This window comes from Melitaea cinxia, chromosome 28 (assembly GCF_905220565.1).
Source record: "Melitaea cinxia chromosome 28, ilMelCinx1.1, whole genome shotgun sequence".
Classification (NCBI taxonomy): domain Eukaryota; kingdom Metazoa; phylum Arthropoda; class Insecta; order Lepidoptera; family Nymphalidae; genus Melitaea; species Melitaea cinxia.
The window spans coordinates 2,076,273-2,093,296 of NC_059421.1; the positions used below are offsets into that span (position 1 = coordinate 2,076,273).

At 33.5% G+C, this 17,024-nt stretch overlaps 1 protein-coding gene across 1 annotated transcript; it reads right to left on the reverse strand.

Moving 5' to 3' along the window:
• Window positions 1–1,836: 1,836 nt before the first annotated feature.
• LOC123667583 (GTP cyclohydrolase 1) lies at window positions 1,837–13,721 on the reverse strand. Its single transcript, XM_045601461.1, has 6 exons — window positions 13,463–13,721; window positions 9,055–9,162; window positions 8,246–8,347; window positions 3,851–4,016; window positions 2,777–2,893; window positions 1,837–1,966 (listed from the first exon to the last, which is right to left on the reverse strand). Exons 1-6 carry the CDS (start codon window positions 13,719–13,721, stop codon window positions 1,837–1,839), a joined length of 882 nt encoding a protein of 293 aa, XP_045457417.1.
• Window positions 13,722–17,024: the final 3,303 nt, after the last annotated feature.

The following is a 17,024-nucleotide window of genomic DNA, read 5'->3' on the forward strand; positions in this document are numbered from 1 at the left end:
AGTTAAAATGACATAGTAAAATATAACAAGTACATCTCAAACAAAATCGTCGATTAGAATCTGCCAATGCTGAAAATTTTCGTGTTATTTGTTTATCAAATAGTTGGTGGTTATGGAGAATATTATAAGAGTGTAGTGTGGAGTTATTGTGCATGTGTTAGAAGAAGATCCAAGACAGATATAACACTAGTGAAGCGGCTTTACTTTCGTTCTTCTCTTTAATAGAGTAATATTTTTATGTATGTAATATTTTCTTGCTATTTTGATTAAAATTATCCCGAGGATGCCATAAGTTATCATACCATGGTATTGCACATTCACAAATCAAACAGACTAATTAATAATATATAAGTTTTAAAGTGTTGTTTACTTTATTTACTGTTGTTTAGACAGAGGTCTACAAGCAAACTTAATTTCAAAGTGGTTTTGTAATTCTTAACTAGGCACTGAGTGATCTTAATTTATCAAGCGACTTTTTTTAATATATTAAATATATATGTAAAAGCAAAATCAATACAGTAAAAATATATAACCGTGTGCTTTAAAAAAATGTAGAAGTCTAAAGCTCTTAAAAGTTAAAGCAGCCACATAAACGTATTTATATCGAATATATAAATATATTATTGAAAATAAAAATGATGGGGGTTGAGAATGAAAACCAAACGATGAACTTAAATAAAAAATTTATTTAAAAAATCAAATGCTCAATTTACATTATCAAATATAAAAATTCGTATATTCACATTTGTTCTAAGGCATCATCATCGTTATGGATTCAACAATGTCATAATTAAAAAAAAACAATTCCGTAAAAATGTCAAGCGTCAGCCATTTTACGCCTTGAGATTTTTACATTGGTCCACTTTTCGGAAAAAAACTGTATTTTATTTTTGGGAGATACGATTATTGGGCAATTAATTTTATCGAATCTCACAAAAAAGTTTTTACATTTGACAATAACAAAAACATCGTAACAGTATTTTTATATTAACACAAACCTATTATAAGATAACATTAAAGGCAGCTGGAAATTGAAAATAAAATAAAGAAATAAATATTTTTAAAACGATATTTACAAAAAAAAAAAAAAATAATTGGCACGCTTTGTAAAATTTTATAAAAATTTAAAAACAGATAAAACAGCGTGATATAAAAATACGTGTATAGTTATTTTAATGATCCTGAATACAAAAAAAAAGTTTAAGAAAAAAAAGTAAGACAAAGCAATCTAAAGCAACTTACAATAAAGGAATCAGCAAGATATATTAAACACTTTCCATTTGTGTGTTAATTTTTTACATCAAAGATAATAACTAAAATTCCTCAAAAATATAATATCCCTTAAAGGAGCAGTTTGTACTATTGCCGATTCATTTTAATTAAGAACTTATTAATAAATCTACTTAAAATATGTATTTAATAAGGAACTTAATGTATTTTATTTAAATAAATTCTATTACTGATCCGTCTTAAATATTCGCTAATTCTGTAATATTTAGAACACAATTCTAATGAAAACAATAACAAGAAATTTTATGTATACTAAAGACTCAAGAGATATACCACTTTTAAAATAAATATATATACAAAATATTAAAACATTATATATATAGTAGTAATTATTAAAAACGTACAACAAATATGTAAAGCAAAATAATAAAACAAATCACAAAAACTGAAATACAAAAAAAGTGCTGAAAAAAACTTTTCAACTTCAGTAAAAAAAGTCCTACGTTTAAGTTTAATAAAGTGCTGAAAAACTCATCTTTAGTACACAAAAAAGTCCTACGTTTAAGTATAAAATAATTTACAACGAAGGAGAACGGAATAAAGTCCTCACTTGGAGTGTACCAGGTTGAGGAACTCCTCGCGCGTCTTCGGGTCGTCGCGGAAAACTCCAAGCATCGTCGACGTCACCGTCTTGCTGTTGATTTTCTGAACACCGCGCATCACCATGCACATGTGCCTGTTTAATTATAATACCTCAATTATACATGTGTTATTTCAGAGAAGCTTAAATGAATGATTAAATGCACTACCTATGAATACAATCATAACTAAATTGTAGTCTCATAATCGAATCTATTTCTTGAAATATTAAATGTCCTTAGTAAAATATGTGTTTTTTTTTTATGTCACTAGGTCGGCAAACAAGCGTACGGCTCACCTGATGGTAAGCGATTACCGTAGCTTATAGACGGCTGCAACACCAGAAGCGTCGCAAGCGCGTTGCCGACCCAATCCCCAACCCCCCAGGAGCTCTGGTCACCTTACTCACCAACAGGAACACAATACTGCTTAAAAGCAGTATTATTTTGCTGTGATCTTCTGTAAGGTCGAGGTACTACCCCAGTCCGGCTGCTCCATATTTTGAGCAGGAAATTCTTGCTGTGCCCTACCTCAGTTATGGTTTTCTCAGTTAAAAAAACTGCGAAGTTTCTTACAGACTCTTTCTTGTAAAAATCTACATTCCGAATCGGTGGTAGCTTTACATTATTATAATTAATTTAAAACAAACGTATATAATAGTTTGTAAAACAATTTAAAGTGCTTTAATAAGTTTTTTAAATGCCCGATGTTTCGGATACTTTACAGCAACCTAGTGAACGAAACTAACGAACTGTGATAAAATCCGAAAAAATTAATCCAGTATAATGAGTGAAATTCGCGTAAACATTGGAAAACAATTTAAATTGCTTTTGAAGACTTCATTCTGATTTTTAAAGTGGGATTTTTAGAAGAATCGTTAGCTAAAGTAGCCACCAGGTACACTCACACTCCCTCGATGACGACAGCGACGCCGGCGGGCCGCACGGCCTGCGTCACGGCGATCGCGATCTGCTTCGTGAGCCGCTCTTGGACCTGCAGCCGGCGAGAGAAGATCTCCACGATCCTACCACCAGCAATATTATGAACTCCTGGTACTTTTGTTACATTATTTTGCATTTTATTGTACTGTGTCGTTGTCGTGTCGTGTTGTCGTGTCGTGTTGTCGTGTCATGTTGTCGTGTCCTTGTCGTTGTAATGGCGTTATCGTGTTGTGTTGTGGCGTGTCATTTTGATGTAAATAACATTGGAATAAGTCAAGTTGCATTAATTGTAACAGGCAGTAACACAGATGCGTTAGCACAACAGTCACAGCGCTGGCTTAGAACTGTTGCGCTGGCGGTTGCGGGTTCGATCCCCGCACACGGCATACATTTGTATTGGCTATAGAGATATTAGCCTGGAATGAACGCCCAGAGGATTTATTTTCTGTACTGTATTCTCGGACTTCTGACACTGGAGTAAATTTTAGTGGGAGACGTTAAGTGTGAAACGTTTAGTTATTATTGAGTTGATTGTATTATGGTGTGGTCGTGTGGTGTCGTGAATTGAAATTATTAGCAGTTCTACTTTACTATGAAATGTTTTCGGTTTAACCCGTCTAAGGTCACTACTTACTACATAACCTAATTTCTAGTGGTAATTTTATGTTTCTGTTTAGGCAGGTCTTCAATTGTAAAAAGCTTTTTTCATACTCTAAATGTTAGCTTAAAGAGTTTTTTATTCGAATATTACCTTTTATTTAATTGTAAATAAAAATTGTACAAATGTTAAGTATTAGTTAACGACAAGCACATGTAAGTGTAGTACTAGCTAGTTTTAAGTTACGGATTAGTTTATTTTACATTAATATTTGACACACATTTACACAAATTACTATCTATGCGACTACTGCATCGCGGCCAATGTTAGCAAACCAAACTGTCAAGACGAATTTATCAAATACTCAATCTTTGACCAAGCCTAATATTGTAACTACATCAATTATTAATATTAAGTGACTGTAATAAAAATATATTCTTACCTGGCTAACTTGCTGAGTCCAAGGATCTTTCCTTGGGGAAGATACCCAATTGAGACCTTTCCGTAGAAAGGTACAAGATGATGCTCGCACATGGAGAACATTTCGATGTCCTTGACAACGACCATCTCGTCTGTGTCTTCATCAAAGATAGCGTTATTTAGGACTTCTGCAAAAAGGATAAAAAGGCATTTAATTCCAATTCTTACGCATTTAGATAGTATTTTGTATTTTAGAAGGTGGGTAAGTAAAATTATAATGAAACAACTTTTTCGGATTTTATCGCGGTTTATTAGATTTTTTTACATGCCCGACGTTTCGGATACTTTACAGCAACTGAGGTTACGGTTGTCCTCCCGAAAAAGTTACTTCATTATAATGAATGAAATTCGCTTCAACATTAGAAAACGGTAACTAGAATTTTGATTTGAGGACAATAGCAATTAATAGGCTAGGTTTAAAGAACTTTATTTCTCATAAGAATTTAACATTTACTTAAAATGAGATACAATGACATTTTTATACATTTGCAAGAATACAGTTTTAGCATCTGGGCCGTTGGAAGGCTTTCTTATTTACTATAGTGAGGATATAATATGATTTTTTAGTTTGGTTTTAAATATTCATACTCTTCAATCTCGTAATAAATCTCAATATTCAATCTCGTGTCTCACATATAGTGATACAACTTTTATAATACAACTTTTGTGATTATTAAATTACATCCTCCAATTAGTTTTTAATTTTAATTTTGTTAACGGCCGAAAACACGTCACTCCACATGGATGTCACAACTGTCAAAAAATCCTTTTTTATTGATTCTACTATATGTGAGACACGAGATTAGAAGAAATTTGAGAACACGATGTAAATGTAAAGAGTAATGACTACAAAATAGAAATTGTAATGTAAATTAATAAAAATTTTGTAACTAGCCAATTTTAAATGACATAATTTTATAAGAAATGACTAATTTTTTAAATCTTAACAATTGAAATGATTAATAATGAAAAATAATATATAACATTGAAGAAAAATACATGTGGGTAGAAATAATAAAAATTAAAAGAACCAAAATAGGAAGAAAGAAATTATAAATTTAATGAACATATGTAAAGATGCAGTTCAATAGTCAAGTTCGGAGAATTTGATGCCTTGAAATTGTAAAAACCAAAAACTTAATAACTTAAAATTGTGCATATTGTTACCTATCAAATTCAAATGTTTTAGTTTAAATTTTCAAAATTCATAGATTGTATAATGTATTTGGATTTAGAATCTTACATAATGAAAGAACTTTGACAAGGAGATGTCTATTGACTACTATATGTAAAGATGCCTGATGATGGTCCAATAAAGGATCGAAACGTCGCATGAATTTGCAATTGGTGGTTTGATTGGCACCCTATGTCCACTTTCCTGCTAATCGTCAAAGAATTGTTTTTTTTTTTTTAACATAATTAGTTCTTACATTATCAATATGAAGTTTATATTTGTTTCTTAAATTCGAAATATGCGATCTCTCATAAATACTCATTTCCGACTGCACGGAACCTGATTTAATTTTTTTGATTAGAATGCATGTATTGTATACATAAAGTTGTGATATATTCATTATTTTTGTGTTATTATAAAGTTGTGTCGTTGGAGTAAAATAGTGATAGTTATATAGAATTTTGATTATCCTTTTTTGTATTCTTTGTAAAGTATTTAAATTTGAAGTAGTAGCGGATCCCCAAACCTGCATTAGATATTCTAAATGTGATTTTACTAAAGAATTATATAAAATGTTTCGAATTCTTTTTGGTAGACAACTGGAGATCCTTTGATTGCTCCTAATATTGATTGTAACTTTGTTTTAATATGGTTAATATGTATCTTGAAATTTAGTTTGTCGTCTAACCAAGCCAATAATTAGCTATTAATAAGCCAAGGTATTTTTCATGATGAAAGCGCTGTAGTATATCGTTGTTTATCGTCAGCGGAGTGAAGTCAGGTATCTTTTTATTTTTAGCAGAGAAAATAATAAATGAAGTTTTAGCTGTATTGATTGTTAGTAAATTGTCTTTTAGCCATTCATTTATCAAATTGAGATCATTTTGTGCATTGATTATAATTTCATAAATAGATTTATGGAAGTAAAAAAGACAAGTGTCGTCTGCATATAGTGTAAGGTCAGTCAATCCTATCTTTTCAATGTTGTTTATATAAATTAAAAATAATAAAGGTCCCAAAATAGATCCTTGAGGGACACCGTACGTGATATTTTGGGAAGCACTAGAAAAGTTATTAATTTTAACTACTTGCTGTCTATTTGTTAGATATGACTTAAACATCGCTAACGCAGTTCCGGTTACGCCAATGTTACATAATTTGGATAAAAGCTTTTGATGACGGCCTCATGAAGGCCTTTTTTATATATTAATAAATTATAAAACACACTATACATATTTATAATATAGATAGTTTTTCAAAATATCTCTAACTTTTTTTATTTGGCTTCACTAAGTTTGTTAGAATGTCATGTATGTGTTTATGTTTGTAGATTCCTGTATGATTTAGATTCATACTTAGGGTTTAACAGTGGCACTAAGGTATCTAAAGTTGTTTGTTTTGCACGATAAGATCAAGTTCTCCAGTACGGTAAATGTATATTACTACAGTTTAATTTTTAGAATATATCTCAGCATCGAGCATCTGAAGTACGCGGGGGTGCACTTGCCTCGAGTGCTTACTATGTTATTTAATTTATGTTTAAGCCATTCTTACTTGCCGAAAGAATTGATGTTTACTGTTGTTGTGCCTATTATAAAAAATAGAACTGGGGATGTCTCCGACATGTCCAATTATAGGCCTATATCATTGGCTACGGTTATAGCCAAGGTGCTTGACGGTTTGCTTGACAGAAAACTGACCGAAAACATTGACATCCATGACTTACAGTTCGGTTTTAAGCCAGGTCTGTCCACAGAGAGTGCCATTTTCTGTCTCAAGCAGACCGTGCAGTACTACACGGCTAGAAAAACTCCAGTCTATGCTTGTTTTTTGGACTTGTCGAAGGCATTCGATTTAGTATCATATAATTTATTGTGGAATAAGCTAAGATGTGAAACCAGTCTACCTTCGGATGTCATATCAATATTTAAATATTGGTATGACAACCAAAGGAATTGCGTTAAATGGGCTGGCTCGAGGTCGGATGAGTATGGGCTAGAATGTGGAGTGAGGCAAGGAGGGTTGACCTCACCAAAGCTTTTCAACTTGTATATGAACAAACTGATCGAGGGGCTCAGCAGCACTTACGTGGGATGCCATGTAGGCGGGACGTGCATAAATAACATAAGCTACGCAGATGATATGGTGTTGCTGAGCCCGTCGATCGGTGCCCTGACTAAGTTACTTAAATTATGTGAGGAATACGCAGTGGCTCATGGGCTCAAATATAACGCGCTTAAAAGTGAGTTCATGGTTTTTCAGGCTAAGGATACGAGGAGTAGGAGAGTTGCTTGTGTTACACTAGGGGGATCCCAGCTAAAAAGAGTAGACCGATTCAAATATCTGGGTCACTGGGTCACTGAGAACTTGTCAGATACGGTTGACATTGAAAGAGAGCGTAGGGCGTTGTCTGTTCGTTGTAACATGTTGATTCACAGATTTGCACGCTGTAGTAAACAAGTCAAACTGACGCTTTTCAAAGCTTACTGTCAATCTTTCTACACTTGCAGTCTGTGGGTCGACTTCACGCGGCGAGCTTACAGCGCACTGCGCGTCCAATACAATAACGCGTTCAGGATGTTGTTCGGTCTGCCACGCTTCTGTAGTGCGTCGTCTATGTTCGCCGAGGCGCATACTAATTGCTTCTACGCGATCATTAGAAAGCGGTGCGCCTCACTGTGGAAGCGAGTGCGTGGAACATCGAACACCGTCCTGAGTGTGTTGGCCGACCGATGGGACTCCCCATTGATTCATCGCTGGATACAGCTCCATGCTCCCGCTGCGGACTACTATTTTTAGTACGGGAGTCTCACCGGAAACCACAAATTTTAATTTAGTTTAATTTAACTTATATAATGTAATTGTTACTAACCCTCTTTTTGTTTTATTTTATTTGAAGTCTATTTGTTACTAACACCTAATTTAATTTAATTTAATTTAATTTAATTTTTATTATGGATTTTTTCTGAAATAAATGATTATTATTATTATTATTATTATATGTACAAATATTGACCGATAAAAAAAAAACTATGATTTTTTATATTCAACGTGTTCTCCTTCAGGTACATGTAGAAAGAGGATTAAATGCACTGCAAGTCATAAATTGAATTCAATGTAAAATTAAAAAGAACCTCCATTTTTTGCTTTTTTAGACAACTCATGGAATTGTCAGAGACTTACCTTCAAGACTTTGATCGTATCCCTTTGTAAAGAACAACATTGCTTTGGCAGCGCGTTCTGGTGTCTTCAACAGACCCTGTCTTTCGGGGTCTTCACCTAAGCCTGGAATTATGAAGTCAAATATAAGGTTACTAATAATTTATTAGCTGTAACAAGATTTTCATTGCATTTTCTATTGTTTTTTACGCTTCAGCCTCTAATATCCCATTACTGGGAATAAACCTCTTTCCCCATGTAGGAGAAGGATCTGAGCTTAATCCACCACGCTATTCCGATGCGGGTTGGCAGATATATTCCCTACTATGAGTAACGATCGCTATCAGATGTACATGATAACAACCGGGACCGACGGATTAACGTGCTCTCAGAGGCACGGTGGGGAGTCCCACAAGGACTGCATAAACACCCAGACCACGGCGACGATCGACCCGCAACCGCCAGCGCAACAGGTCCAATCCATGGCTGTAACCGTTGTGCCAACGCGGTGTCGTATTTTACAAGAACATTTTTTTTAAATTTAATAAAATAGTAGTAGTAGTGCTAGACTGAGCCAAAAGTTATAACTACGTTAATTTACTAAAATTTATTTCATATTGTTTGAAAGAAGTTCTGAATAATAATTTATTGATAAACACATAAAAATGTTACTAGGTAAATAAAATTGAAGTTTTTAAACTACATTTTTTTTCGGGATTTCAAAATTAGGTTCTTCATTAGCTTCTAAATCATAGCCATAAAATTATTCTCTTCCAAAGTATAAGTTAAATAGTATAGTTATTACCCAAAATTGGAAAGTAGGAGTATATTACCTGTAAGTAGAAGTCGGTAGGAGTTAGCCATATCGGGGAGCAGAGCTTCCCTCGTTGGTGGTCTGTGGTCGAGTTCCAAATCATGGTGGAATGTGCAGTTTTCGTGACCTGAAAATAAGAAAAAATATGTTAATATATTTTTTTTTTTATCTTTTAACATACACACACGGTCGTCTATTCCTATGGTAAGCAACTTAATGCTTGTATTACAGGTAACAGCCGACTGTTATAACTATATATTTTTTTATAAATATACATAGAAATAATACAATTATAAATATATAAATACAAATATTACACCCAGACTCAGGCGGGAATCGAACCCGCAACCCGGGGCACTACAAGCTGCGCCAACGGGCTAGTCAGAGTCAATTGCTAATTAACTTGGGGACACCTTTATCCAGCAGTGGACTGCGATAGGCAGAAGTAGTAATTACTATAAATAATCTTTACCTGAATTATTATAAGCTACGGTTTGCGCAAGTTAAGTGATTAGTCTAAGATAATTAAGGGCAGGCAGAAATTATGTGCTTATTTACAGCATTTAAGTGTGTGCCAGTTCTGACATGCGACTGGAGTTTACTCATTAATAACGATTATCGCAGCACTTAAAAGATATTTTATCTCTTTCTTGCAAAAGTCGATGTGCGGTCATTCGTCACTTAAGGCCAGGCCTTAGCGTTACTGTTTTACACGATTTTCTTCCTATATTACAACGGGCATTATAACTTGCCTTAAGAAGTAAACTCCGATAATTATGGTATACTAGTATTACACTTCTCTTTTAACACTCACTATTATTGATCTTTCTATGTTAATTACCTTAATAAAGACTCCATATAGATTAGATTATTCCATTAGATTTAGTCCTACAGGGAACATAGAACACACAAATGCCTGTACCACAACGACCATTATTATGGTCTATAGAACCAAACACACAATATAACAACGGAACTACTGTAGCAACTATATCAAACCTATATCTAGAGCGGATAAATAGAGCAATTATTCAAGAATTCCATAGTAAGATATAATTTTTAATTGATTAAGTATTACTGAGTAATAAATAGATGAGTCACTCCATACAAAATCTTTGATGCCTGGTATTTTAATTGCTTACTTATTGTGCCGCTGACTTTAACACGCAAATGTTATGTTATTTGTTGTAAATATTGGTGCAGGTATGATTAATGTTGGAACATTTACTATTGTTTTCAATATTATCATCATCATCATCGTCATCATTTCAGCCTAATACAGTCCTCTGCTGGTCATAGGCCTCCATAAGTTCGCACCAAAAATGGCGTGAACTCGTGTCATGTTGGGTCACTGTTGCCCGTCTTCGGCCTGTGTATTTCAAAGCCAGCTGTTGGATGGTTATCCCGCCATCGGTCGGCTTTTTTACTTGCAAGGTGGTAGTGGAACTGTGTTATCTCTAAGTCGCCTCTTACGACACCCACGGGAAGAAAGGGGGTGGCTATATTCTTACTGCCGTAACCACAAAGCAATTTTTCAATAATATATATAATAATATTTTTATTTGCTTTCCTTCCAATAGATTTCTGGCAGATGTTTGGCATGTAGAGGTATATAGAATGTTAATGCAACACCTTTTTTTTGATAGAATTATTTGCCTCTAAAAATCTACATTGCCTTCCAAATTACTAAGTCAACCACAAATAACGAGCGTCTGAATGATACTATCTTAGAGAATAGTTATCTTCTATGTAAGCCACTCTAAATACAACTCAGTATGGTGGTTACTTTTTAGCATCTAAATTTGTAACATACATTCAAGCAACAAACTTCTTAAATATTAATAAATGACATGAATGTTGAAATGTAACTCATTCCACATTAATTGATCGTCAAAATTTAGGTAAAATTGCCATCAAATATTAAATTACGGCCACTAATATTACCCAGAAACTATTGAGGGGAGACAAAATTAAATGCTTTATGTTTGAAAATCAATTTCCGAATTGAATTATCGTTCCATGACGTCTCCGGCGCTTCGGGAAGCGCAGGTCCTTTGCTCTTGCGTAACACCTGCCCTCCCTCCACGCCTCTAGCTTCTAGAGAACACTCTAGGGGTAGGGCAAATAAGACTACGTGGAGTCGGGGTAGGCTGATTCCGTTCTGATCATCGCGGTGAGGGTGATCCGGCGATACCGTACGGTATCGTGGGTTGCAGCTACTGCTCTAGCTGGCGACCCCCCGTGGGAGCTCGTGGTGGAGGTCCTTGCTGAGAACCCGGTCCTGCTAGACAGTCCCCATGGAGGAGAAGTCTGGCCTTTTCGCCGAGGCCAGCCGGTCGCTGGAGGGATGCTCTTGTCTGCAGACCCGGGACGCTCCATTTAAAGTGGCTGAAGGCTCCCGCAGGGGTTTGGTCGGTATTGCACCCCCAAGAGCTGAAGCCGACATACGGTCTATGACTGCCTACCCGGGCGTCTTGGATCTACACCCGTAAATGGGTTCCCCTGCGATACCAAAAAAGGCTGATTCCATTCTGTGACCATTTTGAGACATAAGTCAATGTCTGTTAGATGCCTCAGAAAAAAAATTGACCATTGCGTTCGATGCAAGCGCGTGTGTACATTTGTTTTTAAACGAATGAGCAAAGGGCTTCCGTAGCGCCGGAGATGTCAAGGAACGAAATTCTGCCGCTAAACGGTCTAATTTTGAGCTTAGGTCTATGGGATTTCTTTTTTTTTCTTCAAAAATGGTGTATTATCTTGTATTCTGAGTGGTATGGGGGAGTATGGTGGAAACTATTTAAATACAGATGAAACTATTGCAATACGAACGCTCGAACGATAATAAACAAATACACGTGACTAACTCGTCGTCGATACATGAATCGAATGGCGCTCTCTGATTGGAGCAAATGGCCGGTCGCTGTCGTCTCGCGCGCTCGCGGCAAATCTTGCATTGGCTATTTTCACGATAAAAGAATATGATTTATTTTACATGCTAAGTATAATAAATGATACTGTCTATGGAAGTTTAAATTATATTTTTGAGGAACTTGTATTGAAGCTGTAAAACGTAAAATTGTGATAAGGCGTAAAATTCAGGGCTGAGTTAGTAAATTTGGTGGCAAATAAAAATAAGAAGGACCGGTAAAAATGATTGTTGATCTTAACTTGACGATTCTATAGAATATTAAGTTGGCCTTGTAAAAGAGACGAATTAGTTTATTAGAGGCTATCTCGCTTTCCCGTTGCTTAGTTATAAAATGAGAAGTTAGATCTCGTGGCCAATGAAGAAATCTGTTGCTATACTTATTGTTTCCTATATATGTATACATTGTATATCGTTTTGCAAATCTTTACTGCTTCAAAGTTTGCTTAAAATCAAACATTGCTACAAAAAAACAGGTTGACATTTTTTGTACAAAAATACCATACTTGTAAAATGCATATGTACATATATTTTCGATAAATAAAAGAAACTCTTATACGAGTTATTTTTTTTAAATTTAGATACGATTATTACTCGAAATCTAAATTTTCTATGTTGCAAATACGAGTATATCGTTTATTAGGATATTACAGTAGTAGAATTAGTTACTTAGAAACTCGAATTGGGTAGATAGATACGTTGATGAAATAAACATAGTGTACAACTCTAGGCAATAATGTTATGACGAAGTCGCTGACGATGCCAGGGATTTATGGCGAGCACGTAGAGAAAAATGCCATACGGCAAAAGAAGCATTTGGAAAAATGAATCCATCATCATCATGATCACCGACCAATCATTAATTTAAAAGAATTTAATGACGGAAAATGACGACGGGGAATTTACTCCTGAAATAATCTTAAAAATTATGCTGATATATATTCTGTGTTTTTATAACAAATCGAAATAGTACATTTAAAAGCAACGCATTGCTGAAGTTTTTATGTATAAGATTTTTAAATCGCTCTAAGATATAATCTTTGTTTTCAACGTGAAGAATACATGAAAAATATATTCCTTTCGACCATTCAAATTGTTTTTTTGGAATTAATTTGTATGAATTAGTCAAAACATTTAAAAATACTTCTATTGTCCCCATTTGTATGTATTATATTCAGGATTTTGATTTTGTTGTGACGATAAATATATTTTTGTTACAAATAATTCTGACGGTTTTAGAAAATGGATAGGAATTTTTATCTGTGAATGATTTTGCTCATAAAAATAAGCACAGATAAAGAAAAAAAAAACCGTCTGTATTAGAAAAAAAAGATAGCCTCATAAGATAAATAAGCAAATTTGCTTAAAAAAAAATTCCATTGTTTTTGCTAAATATGGTGGTTAAAAATAACACTGGCATTAAAAAATTAATGACGAAACTGACTGATGATATTTATTACCGTCATTAAAAAACAACCGCTGCTCAAAAAATATAACTAACCAGGTGTAGTAGACGTCCTTGGGGTCATAGGCGTACCAGGAACTTCTAGTTCGCTCTCAGCGTCGTTCATATGAAAATTCTTCAAAGCTTCCGGTGCCTTCTTGTATTTGCTCACAAAAGATCCTTTTCCCGCGCAAACGTCGCCATTTTCTTTGTCTTCCGAAATCGAATTTCGAATCGAACGCGAACTGACGCGACGTATTAGAGAAGATGGCGGCACTGGCTGTTCGTTTAAATCTTTTCCATTGACAGCGGCCATTTTTATTTTATCATCAAGTCTAAAATAATATTTATAAATTTATTTTTCAAATTAAATTGAGATAAATATACGTGCGGATTGCGTGGCGTTTGTGGAGGAATGACATTGTAGGAGTTTGGGTTATCTGTTCTCTTTTACTAATCATACGTTTTGATAACCTATGTTATACGCTTCCTAGGGCCGGGTGACTATGTTACTTTGTAGCTATCATGCCAGTACTTCAGCAAAACTTGTATGAATTAATCAAAACGCTTGCTTTTTTGTTTGTATGTTTATTACCTCGGAATTCTTTTTAAAGCTATGGGTAAAATACTCGTTTTCCTTGGGTTTTGATAGATTACCCTACATTTACTACTCGGGTCACAAACCAATTTAAAAAAGTACTACAAAGATGAAAAATAAGGAATGAAATTTTTAGAGGCTTTTAATTTTCAAGTTTTGAAATAGTTAAACTTTGTATATAATAAACCTTCTATGTATATAAATGGCACATAGGAAAGCTTTTCTTTCTTATCTTTAGTTAAATAGTTATTTTTATATTTTCATTATAATTTTGTTATTAGATTTCTGCGAGTGAAATTTGATATTTTAAATTATAATATTTATCAATAAGTAATTTCTACTAATATACTTTGTATCTATTGTACAATAATTCATTGAACTTATTATCTGTACACATGTTATTTAAATATAATTAATATATTTACGTAATTTTGTAATAAATTGAATCATACATATAGAAAATATTGATAAATAATAATTTGTCTTTCACGAGTAATGTTTTAATTAATAGTTATTTATTTTAATTAATTATTTTAAACATTAATTATCTTCGTTACTTTGTAGTAAATAGTACAACAAATAATTAATTATAGAATAATAATAATATTAAAAATAAGGACAGCAGAAATAATTATAAATAATTATAATGAAACAGCGTTTTCGGATTTTACGCGGCTTATTAAGTTTTTAGATGCTGGACGTTCGGATACTTTACAGCAAGTCATGGGAGGGAGGAGTTCGATAAATTTGTTTAATTATAATGAGTGTAATTCGCGTAAACATTAGAAAGCAATATATAAATAATCAGCTGATACGAAATATCGTTTTGTTTTGGCGAATAATCAAACGCGTGAGGTCTAAGCAATTGTAACGTTTTCTGAATATTTACAAATTTTCTAAGCACTTATCTGTAATTTTTTATTCCTTAATATTCTAAAAGTATTAGAAATTTATTAAAATGAGCTACTTTCCTATTGATTTAGTGATTTTCGAGCAACATATTTAGATATTTGAAACGTAGATTTTGTAGAGAAGAATCAGAAAAGACCTCCGCAATTATTCTTTAAAGAAATGACAATTTTATAGAACGATTTATTATTCTTGAAACTAGTTTAAAAAAAACTAAAACTCAAAGAAAGTAATCGTTAAGTCAAAAATGTTTAAAAAAAAAAAAGTTAATTTAAATATTCCTTACTAAGGCAGCGTCACCTAGTTTTCTATAAAGTTGTATAATGGTAGTAATTATACAGTATAGAATTAATGACCTAAGTTGTAGAACAAGGCGGTTAGGATTTATATTGTGACCTAGAAATACTAAAACGGTTGCTCTCACGAACTTGTTCAAGATTTATCTTAAATCTGTACCTGTATAATTTTTTAGTTTATTTAAAAAAAAGTTTTCATAAGGGTTATAATGAGTAATGTCTAGTGATTTGATACAATTATATATACATAATACAATATTTTAAAGAAAAATTACTTAATCTTTATATATAAAATTCTCGTGTCACAATGTTAGTTACGATACCCCTCCGAAACTTCTGGACCGATTTTTATCAAATTTTGTGTGCATATCGGGTACGTCTGAGAATCGGCCAAGATCTATTTTCCATACCCCTAAGTTGTAAATTCTAAACATTTTTGAATATCATATCAATTTTTGATATGATATTCAAAAATGTTTAGAATTCCTAATGTGAGGGTAACACAAAAATAAAATCGTACTTATTAAAAATAGCATGGTGTCGTCTCCTGTCAAAGATGTTCATTGTAATATGAAACTTTGAATAGTTACGGGTCTCTGTAAAGAACTCACTATAGACGGCGCCACGGTTCGCTTAAACCGAAAATAAAAATCATCATATCAAAAATTTCGCTCTGGCTGGTACATCGTTCCATAGCTTAATTGGCTAGAGCGCCGACACGGTCAGTCGGAGACGCGGGTTCGAATCCCGCTGGAGCGGTCAATTTTTGATATGATATTCAAAAATGGTATTTGAACTTGATTGGATGATAAAAATTTAAATTTGAGTGGATGTGATTATGTGGATGAAAAAAAAACACGATTGAAATTTGAACCAATCTATTATCTATACTAATATTACAAAGAGGTAAAGTTTATAACTTTGTTTGTATGTAGGGGGTAATCTTCGCAAATACTGATCCGATCACGAAAATTCTTTCACTAACAGAAAGCTACACTATTCAGGAGTGACATAGGCTATATTTTATTGTAATTAAACAAAAAAAATCAGTAAATAAGAAAAATATTAAAATATAATATCAAAATGGTAAACAAACTAGCGCCATCTATCGCTATTAGAAAACAATTTATTAGTCTTTCGAAGTTATTAATTTAGTCTTATTTTAGTCTATCGACGACGTTTTCTCGATTTTTGATAGATGGCGTTGGAGCAACATATTACAGTAATACCCCGGACTTACGCGATGGGTGAGACTGAGCGCTATCCGTGTAAGTCGAATTCGCGTAAGTCGGGGTACAGTTTTGAGGGGTATTTTTCGTAATTGATCTGACTGTCGATTCCCAAAAAACACAAAATCGTAACTTATGTACCTACGCGCCGATTCCGCACTACGCGTCTGTGCCTGTTGTAAACTGAACGAATAATAATACGGGTGGGGGGAGTCAAACAAAAAACGAATAGACGAGAAAATTAAATCGCGTAACTCCGAATTCGCGTAAGTCAAGGTAGCGTAAGTCGGGGTATTACTGTATTTATTTAAGTGGTATAAAATTTGTTCTTCAAAGTATGTTATTTGGTTCTGTAATTTAAAATAATAAATAAACGGAAGCAACATATTATTTATTTAAGTGCTATAAAATTTGTTCTTTGAAGTATGTTATTTGGTTAATATAATAATAATTAACGCCCAACAAAGTGGGCACGGGTCGGCTAGTTATTTATATATAGCTTTATAATAATGGATTCAAATTGGCTTCTGAATTAAATCTAACCACTAAGTCACAGCTAATAAAAATGAGGTAACACTTAGAGAGTG

Bases quoted from the DNA above. Each gene is read 5' to 3' on its own strand.
- LOC123667583 (XM_045601461.1), bottom strand. From the start codon at position 13,721: ATGGCCGCTGTCAATGGAAAAGATTTAAACGAACAGCCAGTGCCGCCA. The intron at 9,163-13,462 runs GTTAGTTATATT...TCTTATTTTCAG, and splicing joins AAGGACGTCTACTACACCTG to GTCACGAAAACTGCACATTC. The intron at 4,017-8,245 runs GTAAGTCTCTGA...TCCTTTTTGCAG, and splicing joins ATACGATCAAAGTCTTGAAG to AAGTCCTAAATAACGCTATC.